The sequence below is a fragment of the Elaeis guineensis genome, chromosome 9, assembly GCF_000442705.2.
Source record: "Elaeis guineensis isolate ETL-2024a chromosome 9, EG11, whole genome shotgun sequence".
NCBI classification, from domain to species: domain Eukaryota; kingdom Viridiplantae; phylum Streptophyta; class Magnoliopsida; order Arecales; family Arecaceae; genus Elaeis; species Elaeis guineensis.
In genome coordinates, this window is record NC_026001.2 from 49680247 (window position 1) to 49703023 (window position 22777).

The 22777-nt window shown below is 35.8% G+C and overlaps 1 protein-coding gene across 1 annotated transcript in view; it reads left to right on the forward strand.

Moving 5' to 3' along the window:
* The window catches only part of LOC105032990 (uncharacterized), an 83639-nt gene that overhangs the window by 39960 nt on the left and 20902 nt on the right, over positions 1 to 22777 (forward strand). The window contains exon 5 of the mRNA XM_010907600.3: positions 3735 to 3829. Within this exon, the coding sequence (XP_010905902.1) occupies positions 3735 to 3829 (95 nt within the window). The remainder of the gene's footprint in view (positions 1 to 3734; positions 3830 to 22777) is intronic.

A 22777-nucleotide genomic window follows, 5' to 3' on the forward strand; every position in this document is an offset into this window, starting at 1 on the left:
CCTAGCTTGATGGAGGAGGTTATTAGCATGTTCTGCAAGTGGTCATTGTAACAGATCATAGTATAAAGGGGGCTGGTGAGTTGTCGATGATAAGAAGGCTGCGTATTTTTTGGACTGGATGTGTCATCCACTACATTGTTATGATTCTCAAGTATATTGGCAAGTTTTGAAGGGTGAAACAAACAGTGAATATAGTCTAGGCCATAACCAAATTCATATGCAATCACATGTAGGTGTTGGCACTAATGAGGAAGTACATTAAGAGAGACATACTGAGACCGATACTTACCAGCTTTGCAACACTACATTGCATTCGATGGCCTGGTTGAGAAGAAAGCACCATTTTGAGTCATGTTCCTCGGTGAGTGGATATAGAGTTGATGCACCTGTGATGGCATGCAGGGGCATCGTGCGGAGGGGATAGTGATAGATAATGGTTTTGGAAATGGGTCGAGGAAATAGTTAAGCCTATTATACCACTTTATCGAGTGCTTAGTGTTGTTGGCAGCGAGAGATACCCTAGATGGGCTCTCTATCCTATATTGATGATGGTGAAGAGATCAGATAGGTTGATTCTGTGCATCTTGCTACTTGCATTAGTATCATTCAAGAAAAATGGGATTCTCAGATGAGCAAGGACTTACATCTAGGTAGAAAGCCAATAATACTTAACAAGGTTACTAATACTCTAATTGAATCAAACACAAATTGTGGTAGTTTACTACCTCAACCTGAAGTACATCTATATAGTCCTGGAGATGGACATTGATGAGGGGATCTTGAGTGTGTTAAGAAATGTTCTTAGGATAGGATCCTCTCATAGAGAGTGGTGTAGTTGCCATTCAAGGAGATTATTTTGTCCAGGTACTATAGTAGATCTCATTCACCTATTAGTCGTTACAAATTGGTGGTTGATGGGTAATGTCTATGTTTATATTTACAGCTGAGTGGTAGTTTCACTGTGGTGGAAAAGCCCCACACTCAAGAAAAATGCAGTCAGGATCCTCTTGCAGATAATCTCGGCTTGTGGTGGCCTATGTAACAGTCAACGTTTGAATTGATCCACGAGAAGCAGAGAAACCACATCCATGTTCAAGCAGGTACTATCCTCTCTGGCCTTTGTCAGGCCATGGATTAGACCTTGCTAGGTCCTTTTCTGGATTTCTGCCATTGTACCTCACAAAGCAGTATTATCAACATCGCTATCTGCTATAGATAGGCGACCAAGATCCTGTTGAGGCACGTTAATAAGGTCGGAGTCAAGTCCCAGGGCCCGACTATGAATGTGACCAAACATATATGAGGGACATTGAATTGGACTGGGAATTGAACAGATGCATGCATGTTGCATTTCCAATTATTGGTTGAGTAGTTTACATTGTCATATTATACTTAGTCAATTTAATATGTATTATATAGTTGCACCCTCCTTTAGGCATGTAACGTAAAAAAATTAAAATATATTACATTTAAAAATTGCTCACAGAAACCTATTTTTCACTCAGTATAAAACCTTGAAAATAAAAAAAAGGTTTTTTTTGGTGTACTAGTAGGGTACTGGTGCAATACCATACTATTGTCTAATTAGTATGCAGTCTAGTACTGAGACTATGAAATATGGTTTGTTGAACCATCCTGTACTAGGTGATACGTGATGTACCATACTATACTGGTATCATACCGGTATACCGTACCATCCTGTATTAATTCTATCGTATTGTACCGAACTGTGTAGCGACATTATAATAGAATTTTACTGTTACAGGGTCTGGTATTAAGATGGTGAACGTTGCTATGAACCTTCATATATACATTCTGATTTTCACTTTGGCAGTTACCTATGTGAATGATGTGGGCATGGGAATGAGTTTGGTTTTGAATTCGGAAGTTGAGTTCTCCAAAGGAAATAAAATAACAGTAAGGCAGTCCATATGAAGTGGTTGTTGAAGTGAGATGCCAAACTGATGTTATTGCAGGAGCAATGCTCTTTGGTAGAAAACTTTAGATGCTAAGTTTCAAAGAAATATCATTCAATTTGAAGCTGTTCATTGTTAAAGTCAATTCCCAAGAAAGCCATGTAGAGGAAGGTCTCTAACTCAAGTTGTTGCTTTAGATGAAGATATAAAATTGTTTCCAATGGAATTTCTTGGAATGCCTAGTATGCCACGATTATGATTTTGAGTAGAATTGGACTGATTATTTGGATCTATGTCAGGCTTTTTTCAAATTCATTGTGGTTGGTAGATAAAATGATAAAATCAACTATCAGTTGAACTATGATGTGTTCTTTTAAAAGGTTACAAATACAAGCAATTGGAGAAGATGGAAAGAATGCAAATCCAAAACAAGTTGAGAGGGTTAAAATATTACAAACAACAAATGCTTGAGAATCTATGTTTCAAATCTACTATAATATTAAAGGATAAAAGACTCTTAAGAAGCATTATTGGCATGAAAGTCATTAGAAGTGAGGTATAGACAAGGTTTCGGATCTCATGGTGCAGCGGCATATTGGTCGCAAACCAGTATGTAAGAATGGTACACTACTACTCTTGGTTCACTAGCATGGACGATACATCTATGTCGATATGGATTGATACATGCAACATACAGGATAATATGGTGCATTGGCATTTTATACTTTGGGTGTAGAGGATCCTTTGATAGTTTTCCTAGTGAAGGGCCCCAATCAAGCTTCGGAAAAATGGTACCTGGAATTGTAGTGGTATGGTTCAGTATTGGTACAATTGGGTGTGGTACAATATGGTGCCCAGTACTGGAATGCCGTTCCGGGCCGAACTGCCCTCTACCAAGATAAGCTCCCACCAGTTTTTCTCACTTGTGGCCATGGTACTGACTATAATCCAGCAATACGGGTCCATTTCTTGCTTGGTTTGTACTTGTACGGACTGGTTTAGCTCATTTTGAACCGAACCTTGGTTCCATACCTTACCAGCAGAGTACATTATGGCCATAGACTTATTCTCTCCCTGCATAACCTATTTTGGTAATCTCCATTCATGACTTCCTTTAGGAGTCATCTTCATGCATAATTTTATAATATTTTTTATGCATAACTTCCAAATGCTTGACAAAGTTGATGTTTGTTTGAATAACTTACTCTATGAGTTGGTCAACTTATGATGTAAATGGAAATTAACATGTCTAAACTCATGAGTCTGGTTGCTGATTTCCATAAGGAGTGCCAACTTTCAGAAATTGGGATACGATGCCCCTCAGTTTTCTGTAGTTCTCCATGATCTCTCTAACATGGCTGCCATGAATGCATAAATTTTTCTTTTACTTCTTTATGAGCTAATTCATGGAACTATTGAAACGAAGTATAAACAACTTTACTGTGATTGCTTGAAGATATTTTGTTGATCTACTTAATGCTTCACAACTGATGATGCTTGCTGCATTTTTATTTTTCTCGATTCTAATTGGTTCTTCATATATATAATTTTGCTCACTTGTTTGAATTTGAATATGCATTTTGTATTGTTGAATGCTCTTTTAGCTTTTCTGCAAATGCATCTATTTGTTTTTTTTGCGACATTTGAACTCAATGTAATCTTTTTTACTGCTTCAAAGGTTTCTGTATTTGTTGCTTCTGTTTTGTCATACATTTAGATTTTGTTTTGTTGGTCACTGACTGATCCCACCCTTTGTGCCAACTTTGCTATGTGTTCAATTTATCCCATGTTCTTGATCATCATTTATTTTTACTGCAGTCCATCAATTCTTGTTAGCGATATCTTGTGGCAGTATGATGAATATCAGTCTCCCATATCATCACATCATATCTTGAAGAGAAAAGAAACTCCTGGTAACAGTTTTTCCATCTGTACTTTTACCATGGAGGAAACATTTCATTTTTTTCTGTCAGTCATAAGATAGAGTCCTCAATTTGATGTGTGAAAGGAATGTTTTGTCTATACTTTTGACTTTTCTATATCATTTTCAAATCATTCAGCTTGTTCTGGTTCTTGATCTCCATAAGCTAGTTAACATATAGATTCAACATATTTTTCTGTATCATCTGATCATGATTAATGGACTGGCTTTTGCATTGAAACATTTACGAAATTTTGCCCAGCTAAGTAACACAAGAGGGGTGGGGTGAGTTAGCTTTTCCAAAATTTTTAAGTGCTATGTGCAACAGCAGATTAATTTTTCAAGGTGCAAAGTGATGTGCAGTGGCAAGTATAAGAGATATGCAAGATAAAAAAGCAAGCAAGCAAGCTAAGAGATCAAAGCATTGCAAACACCAATAGTTTATAGTGGTTTGGTGCCAAATCCAGCATGTGCATCCACTCAAGCTCCCAATTTGGGAATATTCAGTCCATTGATCGTTCTCAATTGATTACAAAGTCGGATCTCACTGACCAAGCATCCTAGCTTTTTCCATGCTAGTTACTCATTTTTCAAGCATGAGCAAACCCAAAACTTGTACGCATAAGTACAAAAGTGAAGCAATGAAAACAATCAAAACTCTTTAATGAGCACAATATAACAATTAAAGCACTTTACATATCAATGAAGAAGCCTCTTGAATGCACCTTTCAGTTGGAGAAGAGCAATGAAAGCACTTGGAAGTGGTGGTTGGAGTGAATGTTTCTTGTGATGAATGCTTCCATCTCTTTTGAAGTAGTTTCGCTTGGATTCTTGATGTGTTTTCCCTCCTCTTGAAGCCTATTTAAGCTTAATGGATGATGGAAAATCAATGCTAGCTTTTTTAGACTGTTGGTGAGTGGTTGAGGAGCATTAATTGCATCTTCTTTGGGTTCAAAAGCTAACATTATGGCCTATCAAGACAGTCGTCCCCTGTTGAAAAATAGTGGGTGGGCTCTCTATTTCTACCTTGTGGCACAATAGGGGTCGACACTAGTGTCGTTCCCTACGGCATGCCAAGTGTGTCAACGTCCCATTTTGGAAGGGGATGACCTAGGGGTTGCTTCTTGAGCTCTAGAGGTCAGCCCTTGATGTCTAGGTCGCTGATTTTTCATGTTGTTGACCACCGAACACCATGAAATTGCCTCCTATCTATGCGAAGTCATCTTTCTATGTTGTTGAAGCTTCCAAAAACCGCCATCCTTATCTCCAAGTTGGAAATAATCAAGCCTTTGGCCTTCTCCATGCATCTTTATCAGCTCAAATTTCTTGGGCATCCTTGAAACAAACTTTTAAACCACTTCAAAGATGTGTGGCTATTAGTACCCTTCACAAATATTTTGTGATTATCAAAATCAATTCTTAGGTCAACACCAAACCAGGTCCTAAAGAGCACCTAAATGAAGTAGTTTTCTACTATTTGATGATGCTTGGTCGGACAAATAATGTGCATGGTACATAATTAAATGTAAAACTTGGATGCATCTGCTGACCCAAATTTAATTGGATGAGGTATGCAAGTTGTAATTTGTAGTTGTGCACCATTCTAGGGTATTTACCTCTTTGTAAAGTCTCTTCCCAATTTTAATTTGATTGCATAGGTGAATGTGTCTTGTAGAATTCAAAAGGAAAAAAGACCTACCAAACTTTGTTTAGTGGGTTGGACCTAATTCCAAAGTTACCAGTTTGGAACTGAGTCAGCTTAGTGCACTAACCAAGTTGTTTTTCTACTAAGCAATGATAGCGAAAAGGATATAAGGCATGTATGTCTTTGGTCTAAAAATTTGTGCAGTATAATCTGGGGATATGGATGCCATAGTTTCAGATCTCAGAGTACTTGTAGATTTTGCTGGTTAGTATTCTGATCGCTAGATGTTTGATTTGCTTAGTTTGAACAAACAATTAACCAAAAAGAAGATAAAGAAGATTGAAGGCTGGATTGTTGCCACATCCCTTCACGCCTTGTCTGATGCAGTAGGGACACACGGCTTTGATTTTAGATTTTGATGTTTTAGAAGGTAGAAAGCTGCATTTGGAGGTTTAGTTGTTCCAAATATTTGTTGTTAAATTTGACATCAATGGGTTGCATATCCTTTATTAGGTGTTTCTACTACCTATACTAAAAGTGACACATTTATCCTTTCCATCCAAACTAAGTGTTCGATATGTTCCCTTAAGGACATATTAAATTCCTTATGCATTGTTATTTCCTATTGTTCCTATCCCACTAATGTTCTAATATTTTCATTTCATGTTATGCTATTGCTTTCCGATTCCCATGGTGCAGCTTATGAGGCTAGGATGAAGGAAATCCGATTTCATGCAAGATACAAAATTAAAAATGTAGTGGAAAGAACAGAAATTAAAACTATTTTTAATTTAAACAAGCATGCAAGAGATTGCATCTCTTAAATATCAAGATCCCTTATAGTTTAAGATTAAGATAAAAATAAAAGAGAGGAAGATCTGATCTTCACCTTGTACGGATAGATCTTCATTGCGATTCGATGATCGTGGATGTCTTGAAGGCTCCTTTGAAGCCTCACACACGTCCGGTCTTTACAGGTATCCATACGAGATCGATTTGATCAGGAGATCTTGATCCATCGGGATGCTAGCTTTTTTGCAGAGATCACTCTTTGGATGCTGAATCTATTCTCCTTTTTCTCTTCTAAGAGAACAATAGAGATCAGGAGGAGAAGGATGTAGGAAAGAGGGGATGGGGTGTGAGGCTTGGGCATCCAACTCCGTGGAGGCCACACTAGGAAAAGGAAGGAAAAGAGACGTCAAAGATGGAGCGCGCCCAGATTTTTTTTTATCTTCTCTTGCGTGCACCTTTCTCTTCTCACGCCAATCTCTCTTCTTATCTGATTTGAGTAGGTGCTAACCCATCTTGCTAAATACCAACACGTAGGGTTTAGGGGTAAGTGTTTTGGGGCGTGAGATAGAGTCAAAAAGCAGGACTCTTGGGCGCTTTCTTTCTCACCGCAAAAACCAATCTCTATAGTAATTTTTGGCTTGGCATGGGAGTTTCCATGTGGCATGATCTCTCTTAGACCAAGTCCAATACTTGGTCCAAGGGTTAAGTCAAATTCAAACTGGTTTGGGTTTCTTAATAAGTCAAATACTTATTGAGTCCAAATCCTTTTAGACCTATGAAACTCAATTTGACTCAAACTCAGATCAAATCCAATCAAATTAAATCCTAATTTAATTTAACTAGGACTCAATCTCAATTATTTGATCAAATCAAATAATATAGTAAACCATTGCCAATAAGTGCTCCTTTAACTCACTAACTGTTAGCAAGTCCTCTCTTGTAACTTTTACAAATCAGTCCAATCATCAGTCCTATTGATAATCGAATCTTTCAGCGATTCGAAATCATAATTCAACTATTCTATCAGTCAGAATCTCTTTTATGTATGATCCTAAGGTTTTATTCTATCTGGTAGTAAGATATATATTAATATCATCGAAACTCCTTTCAATGAGAATTATTGACCATTTAAATAATTCTCATTGATTTTGCAATCCACCAGTGACGCCCAGCAGTATATAGTGGCAATCTAGCAGAACGGAAGGAATTGAATTGCTAGGTGTAGTTATCGTGTGATACAGTTCTTCTATTGTGAGTCCCAACAAAATAGAGGTTATGGAAAACTTATCAAAATCTATTATCTGTTATATATGAGATTTATTCAATTCGAGTTCATACTGTAAAATGTTATGGAAATTCTTTTTCATTATTCACACTAGTATGGTCATGGTCTTCAGAACTCATTCTCATAAATCACATAGGACTGCTCCTTATCTATCAAGATTGATAGATCTCATTTAAGTACACATCCTACTACAATGAACCTACTACAGCCAACATGCATCGCAAGGATTTATATGGCTAGGGACTAAGTGTATGTACAGTCAAATTACAACAATCTCATTGTGAATAGTCGAAGTACTGTAAGTCAAAGAACTAGTCATACCACTTAGCATTCAGAGTCACTGATGAGTAAGTAGACATCGAGTGACTTCTCGTGTTGGTCATGTTTGGTATTCTTATTTCTAGCAACCACATGCATTCTCGCTCCAATGTTCCTACACTGTACATTCGAGACTCATTTATCCAAAGAAAAGCGATCCGTGCATCAATCTTACTAGATCAATCACCGTCTCCGTGATAATCCATCAATCGGGAGTAATTTAGAAATTAATCACCCATGACACATGCATCAAATTTTTTATTTTTGAGAATGTGTTATCATCTTATTAATTCATTGGACGATTCATGGATACATACACAACATAAATGAAAATAAACTATCCAATTTTATTAATAAATAAGAAGGTCAAGTACAAAACATATTCTAGAAAGAATAAATGTGTCAGTCAGATTGGCTTCTACAGCATACATCTAACAATCTCCCACTTGCACTGAGTCAATTTGCCATATACCTAAGCCCATGTTCTTAAGGTGGGCTTCAGTCTTCTATTAGCTAAGTGGCTTAGTCGGTGGGTCTGTCACATTATCTGTGGAGTCTACTCTTTGTACCTCGATATAGTTTTTTTCGAGGTAGTCACGTTTGATATGATACTGTCGCTCAATGTGTTTGGACTTCTGATGAGACATGGGCTCCTTAGCAAAGGCTATGCCGTTATTGTTGCAGTATAGTGTGATGGCATCTGATGACATGACATCAAGTTTCGCAATAAACTTTTGAATAAGAAGGCTTCCTTTATAGCTTCTAAGGCAGCGATATATTCAGCTTCCATAGTAGAGTCTACAATGATTGATTGTTTGAAACTCTTTCAACTTATTGATCCACCATCATACAAGAACATACATCCTGATGTAGATTTTTTATTATCAATATTAGACAAAGTCTGAGTCAGTGTATCCTTCTACTCTCTCATCCTCCTCCAAAGATCAAGAACAAATCTTTAGTCCTTCTCAATTACTTAAGGATGTTCTTCACAGCTGTCTAGTACTTGTCTGGATTTGACTGATATCTGTTTGTGATACTTATAGCAAGGGATATATCAGGCCATGTACATAGCATGGCATATATGAGGCTCCCAATAGCTGAAGCATAAGGGATCTTGTTCGTGCATTGAATCTCCTCAGCTGTGTTGGGACAAATCTTTTTGGAGAGATGAATTCCATCCCTAAGGGGTAAAAGCTCTCTTGGAGTTTTTCATGCTGAACCTTTTTAACAGCTCCTTTGTGTACATTTTCTATAAGAGATCCAGCATTCTTTTAGATTTATCTCTATAGATCTTTATTCTTAAAATATAGGATGCCTTTTCAAGATCTTTCGTGGAGAATTTTTAGACAACGATATTTTAATCGAAGTTAGTATAGGAACATCATTTTCAATTAGAAGGATGTCATCCACATATAATACGAGGAACATGACTGCATTCCCACTGATCTTATAAACACGGTTCCTCGTTCTCGATGAAATCAAATGATTTGATTACATCGTTGAAATGAGTGTTCCAACTACGAGATGCTTGTTTTAGTTCATATATAGATCTTTACAGCTTGTAGACCTTGTAATCTCTATCATTAAAAGTGAAATCCAGAGGCTGCTCCATATAGATATCTTCATCAAGTTATTCATTTAGGAAAGCAGTTTTCACATTCATCTATCAAATCTTATAATCATAATATGCTGCGATAGTAAGCAATATGGATGGACTTCAACGTGGTCATAGGCGAAAGCCTCCCGATAGTTAATGCCTTCGCATTGACTATAACATTTCGTTATGGGTCTTGCTTTATAGGTTTTTATCTTTGAAGGGAAGCGTGACGGTTTTGTACATGCATTTTTAAAATTTTGCAGCAGAATATACAGAGATTAAACAATTTAATTTATAATACATAGATCAAATCTAAAACAACCAAGAAGGATCTATGATATGATAAGGTTCGCTGTACCGGTACCGGATGATATATCAGTGCCGGACCAGTATGGTACAGTACCGATATCGTACCGTACTGACACACGATACGCCTAGGCGTACTGGTACACAATATTTTTTTTGATTTTTAATTTTTTTTTGAATTTTTGAAGTTAATAATTGATAAATACAACCTCAATATGGTATTATATTGCATATTATTGACATATTTGGGTTCAATTTGGAGTTAGGTTACGGTACAAAGACTCTTGATCCAAAATTTCAAACATATATTTACATTATATTTCAACTATGTCATCTTAAAACTAAAGAAAAAATATATAAAATACGCATTAAAATGTATCTAAATATTTAAGTACAAAATGCAATAACTGATATACGAATCTTAAGATGTACTCTGCATTTAATTTCTTGTCGAGTGTCTGTGATGCTCGTAGATGTCTGGATCATCAACATAGTCTGAAGGGATATCAGTCCAATCCTCTAGCCAAGCTGCATCGTACTCTCGAATATTCATCATCTCATAAGGCATCCTCTTTGGATTGTAAGACATCTCAGACCTCTCGCTAAAATTTTGACTCTGAGAAGTATCCTCGAGATGATGGTACAGTTGTGGAGGAGCCCATGCAAATATGTCAATAGTAAAATCTGATCCGTAAGATACTCCAGGCTGCATAGGATAGTAACCACTAGAAGATGATGCCTCGGATGCACCATATGCATATGGATCATAAGGTGGCTGTGGATAATAGGATCCATAATGCGAGGATGATCCAGATACATCCATGGATCCTACTCCACATGCAAGATCGTCCACAGTATATATATATAATTAAAATATATGCAAGCATAACAAATCACGATAGTTTAATGATAATTAAAATAATTATATATAATTTTAAAATAATTTTAATAATTATTTTAAAACTTATAAATTCAAAATAAATATGTTATATGCTTCAAATAATATTTTTAAATTAACTAAAATATAACACTATTTTTATATATTTTTTATTTTATAATTAAAATTTTTAATTTAAATAATTAAAAAAATAATTTTTTAATTTTAAATATTTGAAAAAAAATTGAAATTAGATTTAAGTAGCTTGAATCATTTAAACATGATTCTCAAACTTTAATTTTTTTTCTAAAATTTTAATTTTTTTTAATTTTTAAATAAATAAATATTTAAAAAATATATAATTAACGAAAATTAATAATTTTGGTGTTATCGTGTAGATCTTCCAAAGATCTATCACATAATTAAATCATACCAAAATCATAAGATTTTGGCATGATTTTTTCCTATTTTTATTTTACCTCATTTTTATCCTATTTCTAACAAAAATAAAAAAAAAAATATTTACTAACAAAATAACAGATTATTTTACCTCCGGTCAAAGATCAGCCTCTTCTCAAATCACTCCAATTTCACGAAATTTTGCCTTCTTTTCTAATTTTTTGGAGGTCTCAACGATTAAGTTGCCCACGGCCATGGGTGTTCTCTGAGAACTCTCAGAGAACACCGAAGGCCTGGTGCTTATTAAAGCACCAGGCCCTCCCCCCATGTGAAGTGGGCCATGCCCATTTTCTCCCCCCTCCCTCCTCCCAACCATGTGAAAAGGCCCCCACCTTCCTCCCCTATGTGAAATGGTCCCCTGGACGATATGATTCGGTTCACCCCGAACCGATGGCGAATCGAGCTATACCGTCCGATTTAGGACGGTACGGGCCCGAACCGCACCGAACCGGATGGTTCGGTGCGGTTCGGGGTCGTTTTCCGAAAAATAGGTCCGAACTGGACTGGTAAGGGACTGATCCGGCTCGGTACGCCCCGTACCGGACGGTTCAGCCCGGTACGACAAACCCTGACATGAACTAATATGTATATATATAAATCTGAAATAAAAAATTCAGTAAATATAGATCACATCTATATTATATTTAGATCATATCTAAAATATAAATTGAGTTCAAAACTCCATACCTGAGCGTGGGTAGCAGATCACCACATCCGAAATTCATGATAGTTGGTTCTTCATGATGTTCAGCAGCTGCACACGCCTCTAGTTTCTACAGGTATCCACACGAAGTTCTTGTGCTGATTGATCTCTCCGAGAGTGCTAGCTCGCGAAGACACCTTTTGTTGGCTAATCTAAGAGGAACATGAAGAACAAGGAGATCCACTTCTTTTTTTTCTAGATCCACACATCAAATCTCTACGATAGAGATCAAGAGAAGAATCTTTTCTTTTCAATTCTTCCGTGCATAAGAGAGAATTTTTCTCTTTCTTTTACACCTTTAAGAAGAACTTTTCTTCTCTGATTTTCTATGATGAAAATCAGATCTAATCTGATTTCACATACAGAAAATAACATGAAATCCTAAGTCCTAGAAGTGAAAAATTATTTTCCTCTTTTCTTCTCCCTTTTGTCCTTGATCTGGAACCTTAGGAAGTCCCAAACATCCAATCAGATTTTTTTGATATTTCTTCTCTAAATGCTCATATTAAAAATCAGATCCAATCTGATTTTCACACTAGGAAAAAATAAAGAAAAAATATGTGAGAAGAACTTCTCCAAGGCTGCGTACTAGAAAGATCTTTTTCTTTCCTTCTCTACCTCTTGTTGGGAAGAACTTTTTCCAATTTTCTACTGTAAAATTAGCAGAGGAGCCTCTCTTTGACGCCTAAGAACCAGTGGCAAAAGCCTCACAAAATCCCTTCAAAAGGGGTTGGAGAAGAAGGCTTAAATGTGTGAAATTTGGGGCGTCCAACTCTTAGACGCCCCCTCCCTTCTTTTGGCGACTTGGAGAGGGGAGAGGCGCATGTTTTCTCACAGAAGAGAGCAAGGGGCGCACATCCTTTTTGGGGCATGGATATCTCACGATAAAAAGGAGATGTGGCACGGAAAAACTTAAATACATTGGGTTTAGGGAGTTGGTTAAGTCCTATTCCAAATAGGACTCATAAATTTTGTTCCAATTCTAACTAATTTTTGGATCCAATCCTAATCAATTTAGGAATTAGTTATAAAAACCAACTAATTAGGTCCTAATCCAATTATGATACCACTTAGGTCCTAATCCAATTAGGAAATTAGTTAGATTAAAAACCTCATCAATCCAGGGATTAATTCTTTTCATCTTAATGGATATCAGGGAAGCTATTGATCAATAGGGTTTGATTCAATCAAGCCTATTATCCAATAGGGTTTGATCCAATCAAACCTAAATCAAATTAAATTAAATTTTACTCAATTCAAAATTTAATTTGCATCCCTTAGATCAATTGGAACAAGCTCTGTTATCCATTAGGGCTGCATCCAATCAATCCAAAGCAAACCTAATTGAATCCAATTCAATTAGATCTGATCCAATCCCCATTGCTCAATCAAATTGAGTCAATAACAATCAAATTATCAATTAATTGTTCATCTAATTTATCAATCATTAGTAAATAATTTATTGCAATCTTTGCACAGGATTAATCATCAATCATATTGATAATTAAATCTTTCAATGATTCATAATCGTCGATCAGTCATTTGATCAGACAGGTACTTCTATATGTGTGACCCCATAGGTTCGAACCTAAGTCGGTAGCACAAGAATAATTTCTGTATCAATCGATGTAACTATCTGGTAATGAGATCCGACGTTCGGATAGGCCGAATGTATGCTCAGTCACACTCTAGAACTCACGTGGATATAGTTACCGTATAATTCATCCCTTTGACTCTCGATGCTCAAGGACGACTTAGGGTTAAACTATCAACTCTGGATGAGTGGTCCACATTGTCTCAATCTCAAAAATCCTGTGACTCATTAGGACTATTTTGGCCAAAATTTTGCTGAATTGAAATATAGTGATGCATCATCTTCAATTTTACTTGAAGCGGTCAATCCCATTTTGACTCGCACTCAGATTTCACAAGTACTTGATTGTACCAAAAAATCTTCCGTCATCGAATTAGAAATTCGGATAGTTTGGCACCAAAGCACAATGAGTTGCTTGCAAGTCATCAAGACAGTCAGGTCAGAGGGACACTTATATCCATATCCCATCAGAGTAACCCTTGACTATAGTGTGCTCCGGAGGTGGTCACACTCAGTAAAATATACTCTTACATATCATCCGTATGCCATATCCGTGTCATCACGCCTTGGTTAAGAAGACAACCAACTAATATGACACAACGATCTACACTCGATACAATTATCGTTCTTGTAACAATTGTATCATTTGGTCATGAGCAGGATTTAAGAGTCGCACGATAAATTCTCTTTTATCATTTTAGCAGTAGCTCCAAGGACTTTATCATAACATATGAGTTCTATTTAGGAAGATGTATTCCTTATGATGAATCTGCCATATAACATTTATCATTTTATAATTCATATACATGTATGGAGCATAATCATCTACAACTTAGATGATTGGTTTTAGGATACATTTTCCGACAACTCTCACTTGGACTAAGGCTAATTAGATCGGTATCAAATATCCATCTTCTATTTATGATCATCGATCTCCTTAGATTCGATTGCCTTAGTCAATGGGTCGGCCAAGTTCTCCTTTCAGTCGATCTTTCTAAAGTCGACTTTACCTTAATCTTTCAGATAAGGTGATTGCAATGCAGAAAGTGTTTGGTTCTCAGATGGAATATCAGTTCTTTCGCTTGAGTTATAGCTCCAATACTGCTGTCAATACAGAAGGACTGGACCATCAATGAAGGGTGCTACTTCAAGCTTGCTAATGAACTTTCATAATCAAACAATTTCTTTAACAGCATCAAATGCCACAAAGAACTTCGTATCGCAAATAAAATAGGCTACTGAATACTGCATGGAATCTTTCCAGCACATCACTTCTCTTTTTAGGATAAAAATATAACCTAACACAATATTGTCATTTCGATCCGACTAGAAACTAGAATCAATATTTCATAGGTTTTAAGTTAGATTCTCCATAAATGAGCCATTGGTCCTTTGTATTTCATAAATACTTAAGGATGGTTCTCATAATCTTTCAAATCTTTATGAAGAATAGAGATGACAACCAAGCTTTTATTTCCTGTAATGTAGGGATGCCATTTCCGATTAAGAAAATTTCATCCTAAACAACACAAAGAATACTATTATAGAACTATTAGCCTATTTGTACATATAGGGTTTTGCTTCGTTCTCAACAAAGTCATACGTTCAAAATGTATGTTCCAACTCAGAGAAGCTTGATTCAATCCGAATGGATTTAAAGATTGCCAGAAGGAAAAATATCTTATCATAGTCAACACTACAACTTTGATGAAATCCTTGGCAATCGGATAGAATTAATAGGTCTCCACCTTTTCGTCTGCTTCTTTTATCCATCTAAAATTCACTCACACCCTATGGGTCTTACCCTTTTAGGTGAATCAACGAATGTCCATATATCGTCGATCTTCATGGACTTCATTTTAGATTTAATGGCTCCAAGCCACTTCTTAAAGTTAGATCCCTATATGGCATTCGTAAGGGAGATCAAATCCCCATCCTGAATCTAAAAATCGAAGTATCTGTTCGGCTAATATGATACTCTACCGTATCTACTCAAGGATGCCTTTACATCGGGCTTCGGATTTGATCTAATCAAGTCCGATTCTGTTGGTTTGTGTCAGAGTCGGTTCCTCTACCTATCAAGTTCATCAAGTTTGGTCTTAATGGCATTAGTTCCTTCATCAAGAAATTTCTTTTCCAAAAGGAATGCCTTAAGATTCATCAACATCTTATGTCCATTAGGAAGATAGAAGAAATATCCCTAATATAATATTTATCAGATCAAGATCCAAACTAGTCGGTTTGTGAATGTTTCAGAAAGCTCGACACCTCTAAACCCTAAGGTAAGAGAGCATCGAATTATCCAAGTTCATATCTCATATGGAGTTTTGGTGGCTGATTTGCTCGGAACGTTCTTGAACATATATCAAGTAGTCTCTAAAATATAACCTTAGACAGATTAGCAAACCCACAGTGGACCGAACCAGCTCGATTCCTCCTTTCAGACATCTTTTTAAACAGTGATGTCCCAAGAGAGGTCCATTGAAAGAGAATCCAATTCTTTTCAAGATATGTCAAAAACTTACTGTAAAGGTTTTTACTTCATCGATCAAATCGATGAGTTCTAATTCTCTTTGCAGTTTGTTTTTCTACCTTATTACGGAATCGTTTAAATATTTCAACCGATTCGGACTTATAATTTATAAGCAAGACGCACCAATGCCAAGATAGGTCGTCAGAGATTTTAATGAAGTAGTAAACCCTCTGGTATTTATGTTCATGAGTGCAAATACATTAATATGAATTAAGCTTAGAATATTATTGGCTCGTTCACCCTTTTCAATAAAAGGTAACTAAGTCAATTATGCTGAAGACAGGCTTCAGTGGCATTATTTAATCTAGGGTGCTAGTTAGACGTGTACTTTATACTAACAAACTATGATACTTAGTTTATGTCATTTTCAATTGTTCACTCATTATTGCAGTATCATTCACAATAATATCGCAATAATCATTTTTATTAATATCATCAATAAGATTGGACAGTAGTGACAATCACTTAAAATGACATCTTCAGAATTGAAAACAAGCTCAACGGTTCCTAATGTTAAGATTGGAACAGACTTTCATCTCTTATATTCAGGAGTCTCTTGTCGTTCCAAACTTTTTACTATCTTGAAGTCTTTTACAACTATTTGCAAACATAACTTGTACTATCGGTATCTTATATCCAGATAGTAGTATTATCAATAGAGAAATTTCAAGAAGTTATTATATAACTATCTTGACCAGCAATCATTTGCTGATTTTTTTTTTAACCTGTTTGGGTTAGCCTTAGACTTCTTGATCAATTTAGTTAAAAAACTATGCTTAATTTTTGATGCTGGCTATCGAAGTTAGATCCGATAATGTTGTCACTGTCTAACAGTGAACAGAGCGACAATTTGCTAACCATTTCTGAAAAGAGAACAATTGACCTATCAGTATATGAACTATTTTAAGCTTAAAGATTTGGACTTTGGTCTAAAGGTTCTCTCACTATTTTATACGAATTGGTAGTCTCTACCTCCAATTCGAAGAATTATTTTAATTCCTTAGTAGGTACTAGAATCCACACAGACTGCATTCGGATCCGAGTGTAACTTGGCCAACCCTAATGCATCCATAGGTTGGTTTCCAACCAAATGTTTTTCCAAACAATTTCTAGCAATCAGATTTTGCTCCAGATATCTCTTCAGCAGGTGTGTGGCGCCTCCACTGAACAATTCGGTTAGGTCCAACCATTAACATGACTACATCAAGTGCATCCAGCAAACGAATGTCCAGGTCTGAGTGTGGCTCGACCAACCTGACCATTGATCTGAAGGACAACAAAATGGTCATATGATGAATGATAATTTCAATACCTAATAGACATCAGGCGTGTGGCCCCTCCAATGCTTATTTAGAATATTCGACGTATTATTATGCATCTTAATGGGAGGCTATGATTTAGTTATCCTCATAACTAGCTCATTTTATGGACCTAATAATTTAGAGGATTTGGTTAATATATTTTATAACACATCAGTCGATCTGCAAGTCATAAATCCTCCCATTGACTTCATCAAGTCATGAAAAGGATTAGAGACTAGCTGGTCCAACCAGCAAGTCATAAACCATCTTACTAACTTCACCAAGTCATGAGAAGGACTAGAGACAAGTTGGTTCAGGGCACCTAAATCAGTCATACTGATTAATCTTAACGATATGGGTCAACTTGAGTCACTTAACGATCTAATCAGCTCAATGACTCGAGCTCAATCATTGAGCCTCAATCAAGGTTTATTTGGTTTAATCAAAGATATGAGCTCGACCAACTACAACTATTGTGTTTGATATAGAGTATCCTTGATCTAATCAAAATCAACTATTGGTTAGATTTGATCAACTACTCTTTTTAGTCCATTAAAATTTTTAATTCTAACCTTAGGTCTAATCCAATTAAAAGGATCTGATTTGAGCTAACCCATGTCCTATATTTTACATAATGTCATTAGATCTTTAATCACAATTTTAGATCTAAAATATATTTCTTAATTCTTAATTAAGTATAGCATTAACACGGGTTAAAATTTTTAATTGAAATCATTTCAATTTTATAAAATAATTTTACATTATTTTTTATGCAAAATTTTCTGTTTTGAAAATTAGATCGGCTCACCCCTGAACTGAGTCGGCTCACTTCAGTGGGTCGACTAAGTCTGATACTTGATCGACTAACTGATCATGAACAGTAACCATTATTGTTTGGCCTGAGACAACTGGGTCGGGTCAGTCAGCACTGAGCCGACTAAATCAGGGGATTGGGTCGACTCAGTTTAAAACTGATCGGCTCAGTTGGCATGCCAACAGGTATCATATAGTTTTATATCTAAAAATTCTTGTATAAACTGAAATAAAATCAATCATAAACGAACCTTTAGATCATATCTAAATATTTTATGATTCTAAATTTTATTTTTCATGATTAAAATAATTTTAATCATACAGATTAGATGTTTTACTTTTCATACAACTCAAGTTTTGTATCACATACAATAAATCTTAAGATTTCAGCATCTAGGGTTTTGCAGAAAAGTAAGTTCTTCATTTTGCATTCTTCATGGGATTAAATCACATAGCACCCCTACATTCTATAAGAGCACCCTATCGAATAGGAAGAGAGGGTCTTTAAATCCTTTTTGCTCTTATGATCGAACGGTCAGGTGATCAACCAAATCTAAGTACTTACTAATCGGATCATCTAATCTTCTCACATATGATCTATGCAAAAATTTAGATCTAATCTAAATTATATCAGATCTGATTTTTACATTAGATAATATCTAAAATCAGATCATAACACATTCCATGCATTACTAAATTTAGATTTCAACCCTACATACATATATGTTCATGCTATAATGAATTTTCGCTCTGATACCAGTTGAAGGGAAGCGTGACGATGTTGTGCATGTATTTTTAAAATCTTGCAGCGGAACATACATAGATTAAATAATTTAATCTACAATACATATATAGATCAAATTTAAAACAATCAAATAGGATTTATGACATGAACTAATATGTATGTATGTAAATCTGAAATCTAAAATTCAGCAAACATATATCACATCTATATTATATTTAGATCATATCTAAAATATAATTGAGTTCAAAACTCCATACCTGAGCATGGATAGCAGATCACCGCATCTGAAATTCGGGGTAGTTGGTTTTTCATGATGCATAGCAGTCGCATACGTGTCCGACCTCTACAGATATCTACACGAAGTTTTTGTGCTGATCGGTCTCTTCGGGAGTGCTAGCTCGCAAAGATATCTTTTGTTGGCTGATCTAAGAAGAATATGAAGGAGACCCTCTCCTTTTCTTTTTGGATCCACGCATCAAATCTCTATGATAAAGATCAAGAAAAGAATCTTTTCTTCTCAATTCTCCCACGCATAAGAGAGAATCTCTCTTTCTTTCACACTTTTAAGAACTTTTTTTCTCTGATTTTTCATGATGAAAATCAGATCTAATTTAATTTCTCATGCAGAAAATAACATGGAATCCTAAGCCCGATCCAAGAGAAGAATCGTTCCTCCTTTTTTCTCCTTGATCTAGAGCCTTAGGAAACCCCAAACATCCAACCAGATTTTTCTGATATTTTTTTCTTAAATTCTCATATTAAAAATCAGATCCAATCTGGTTTTCATACTAGAAAAAAAAAAATCTGTGAGAAGAACTTTAAGGCTGCACATTAGAAAGAAGATCTTTTTTCTTCCTTCTCTTTCCCTCCTTGGGAAGAACTTTTTTTTCAATTTTCTGCTGTAAAACTAGTAGAGGAGCCTCTCTTTGATGCCTAAGAATCAGCAGCAAAAGCCTCACAAAATCCCTTCAAAAGGGACTGGAGAAGAAAGCTTAAATGTGTGGAATTTGGGGTGTCCAACTCTTGGACGGCCCCTCCCTTCTTTTGGTGACTTGGAGAGGGGAGAGGTGCATGTTTTCTCATGAAAGAGAGAAAGGGGCACGCATCCTTTTTGGGGCGTGGATATCTCACGATAAAAAGGAGATGTGGCATAGAGAAACTTAAATACATGGGGTTTAGGGAGTTGGTTAAGTCCTATTCCAAATAGGACTCATGAATCTTGTTCCAACTCTAACTAATTCTTGGATCCAATCCTAATCAATTTAGGAATTAGTTATAACAAACTAACTAATTAGGTCCTAGTCTAATTATGAAATCAATTAGGCTCTAATCCAGTTAGGAAATTAGTTAGATTAGAAACCTCATCAATCCAATAATTAATTCTTTTCATCTTAATGGATATCAGGGAAGCTATTGATCAATAGGGCTTGATCCAATCAAGTCTATTATCCAATAAGATTTGATCCAATCAAACCTAAATCAAACTAAATTGAATCTTACTTAATTCAAAATTTAATTTGCATCCCTAAGATTAATTGGAATAAGCCCTGTTGTCCATTAGGGCTGCATCCAATCAATCCAAAGCAAACTTAATTGAATCCAATTCAATTAAATCTGATTTAATCCTCATTACTCAATCAAACTGAGTCAATAACAATCAAATTATCAATTAATTGTTTCTTTAATTTATCAAGCATTAGTAAATAATTTATTACAACCTTTGTATAGGATTAATCATGAATCACATTGATAATTAAATCCTTCAACGATTCATAATCGTCGATCAGCCATTTGATCAGACAGGTATTCTACGTGTGTGACCTCATAGGTTCGAATTTAAGTCGGTTGCACAAGAACAATTTTTGTACCAATCGATGTAACCATCTAGCAATGGAATCCGACGTCCGAATAGGCTGAATGTATGCTCAGCAACACTCTAGAATCTATGTAGATATAGTTACCGTATAATTCATCCCTTTGACTCTCGATGCTCAAGGACAACTTAGGGTTAACTGTCAATCTTGGATGAGTGGTCCACATTGTGTCTCAACCTCAAAAATTCTGACTCATTAGGATTACTTTGGCCAAAGTTTTGTTGAATTGAAACACAGTGATGCATCATCTCCAATTTTATTTGGAGCGGTTAATTCTATCTTGACTCGCACTCAGACTTCACAAGTACTTGACTATATCTAAAAATCTTTCATCATTGAATTAGAAATTCGGATAGTCCGGCACCAAAGCATAGTGAGTTGCGTACAAGTTACTGAGGCAGCCTCAGATCAGAGGGACACTTATACCCATATCCCATCAGAGCAACTCTTGACAGCAGAGTGCTCCGGAGGTGGTCACGCTTAGTGAAATGTACTCCTACATATCATCTGTATGCCATATCCATGTCATCACACGTCTTGGTTAAGAGGACAACCAACTAATATGGCACACGACCTACACTCGATATAATTATCGTCCTTGTAACAATTGTATCGTTTGGTCGCGAGCAGGATTTAAGAACCACACGATAAATCCTCCTTTATCGTTTTGGAAGTAGCTCTAAGGACTTCATCATAATATATGAGTTTTATTTAAGAAGATATATTCCTTATGATGAATCTGTCAGATAACATTTATCATTTTATAATTCATATATATGTATGGAGCACAATCATCTACAACCTAGATGATGGCTTTAGGACATTTTTCAATAATCTTTTCATCCAAATCTATCTTTCTTTTGTAGATCCATTTGCAATCAATAGGTACTATACCTTCTAGTGGATCCACTAAGGTTTGGACTTAGTTGGAGTTCATGGAGTCAATTTCTGACTTCATTGCATTCAATCACTTCTTGAAATCGATGTTTGACGTCGTCTTATAGTAATTTGTAGTATCATCTCTATGTTTCCTCTCTTATGAGGAATATTTTCTCTACATCTTTTATAATCATATCCAAGTATGTTTCAGAAGGATGGAAGATTCTACTAGATCTACGAGGTGGTGGAGTTACTACATGTATTGGCTCAACATGAATAGGTTCTATGGCTTGTTGCTCTTCAGAGATTCTCTTCGGACTCAATTTTTCTCCCACTATCTTCATTGTGGATAAACTGTTTTTTCAAGAATATAACATAGCTCACAATTACATTAGAATCCTTTGAGAAGTAAAAGTAGTATCCCAAAGACTCTTTAGGATATCTAATGAAATGAGCTCTCATAGATCTAGTCTCTAACTTGTCCGCCTGTTGTTGCTTGATACGGGCTGAACATCTCCAAAGCTTGAGATGACCAAGATTTGATTTCTTATCATGCCACATCTCATGCAGCATGGTAGAAACAGACTTAGAAGAAACTCTATTTAGTATGTAAATTGCAGTAAGCAAAGCATATCTCAAAAAAATAAAGAAAGATCAGTGAAGCTCATCATGGATTGGACTATATCTAATAGAATCCTATTCTTCCTCTCCGACATCCCATTGAGGTGTACCAGGAGTCTATTGTGAGACTATGCTATTTTTTTTAGATAATTTCAAAATTTTTCACTAAGGTATTCTCCTCGATCTGATCCAAGAATCTGAGGGGTTTTTCAGTTTACTTCTCTATTTCATTTCTGAACTCTTTGAATTTTTCAAATTCATAAGATCTATATATCCATACCGTGAATAGTCATCGGTAAAGGCAATGAAGTAAAGATAACCACTCCTAGCCTATACATCAAATGGGCCACACACATCAGTATGTACTAGGATAAGTATCTCAATGGTCCTCTTCTTATGTCCTACAAAGGATAGTTTGGTCATCTTTCTTTGAAGGAATGATTCACAAAATAGATATGATTCAAAAGTCAATGAGCCAAGGAGCTCATGATTTTTCAATTTGTTTATTTTGTTCTCTTCAATATGACTAAGCCTGAAGTGTCACATATACTTCTGGTTTATCTCATCTCTGGATCTCTTAGATCCTATGGCACTT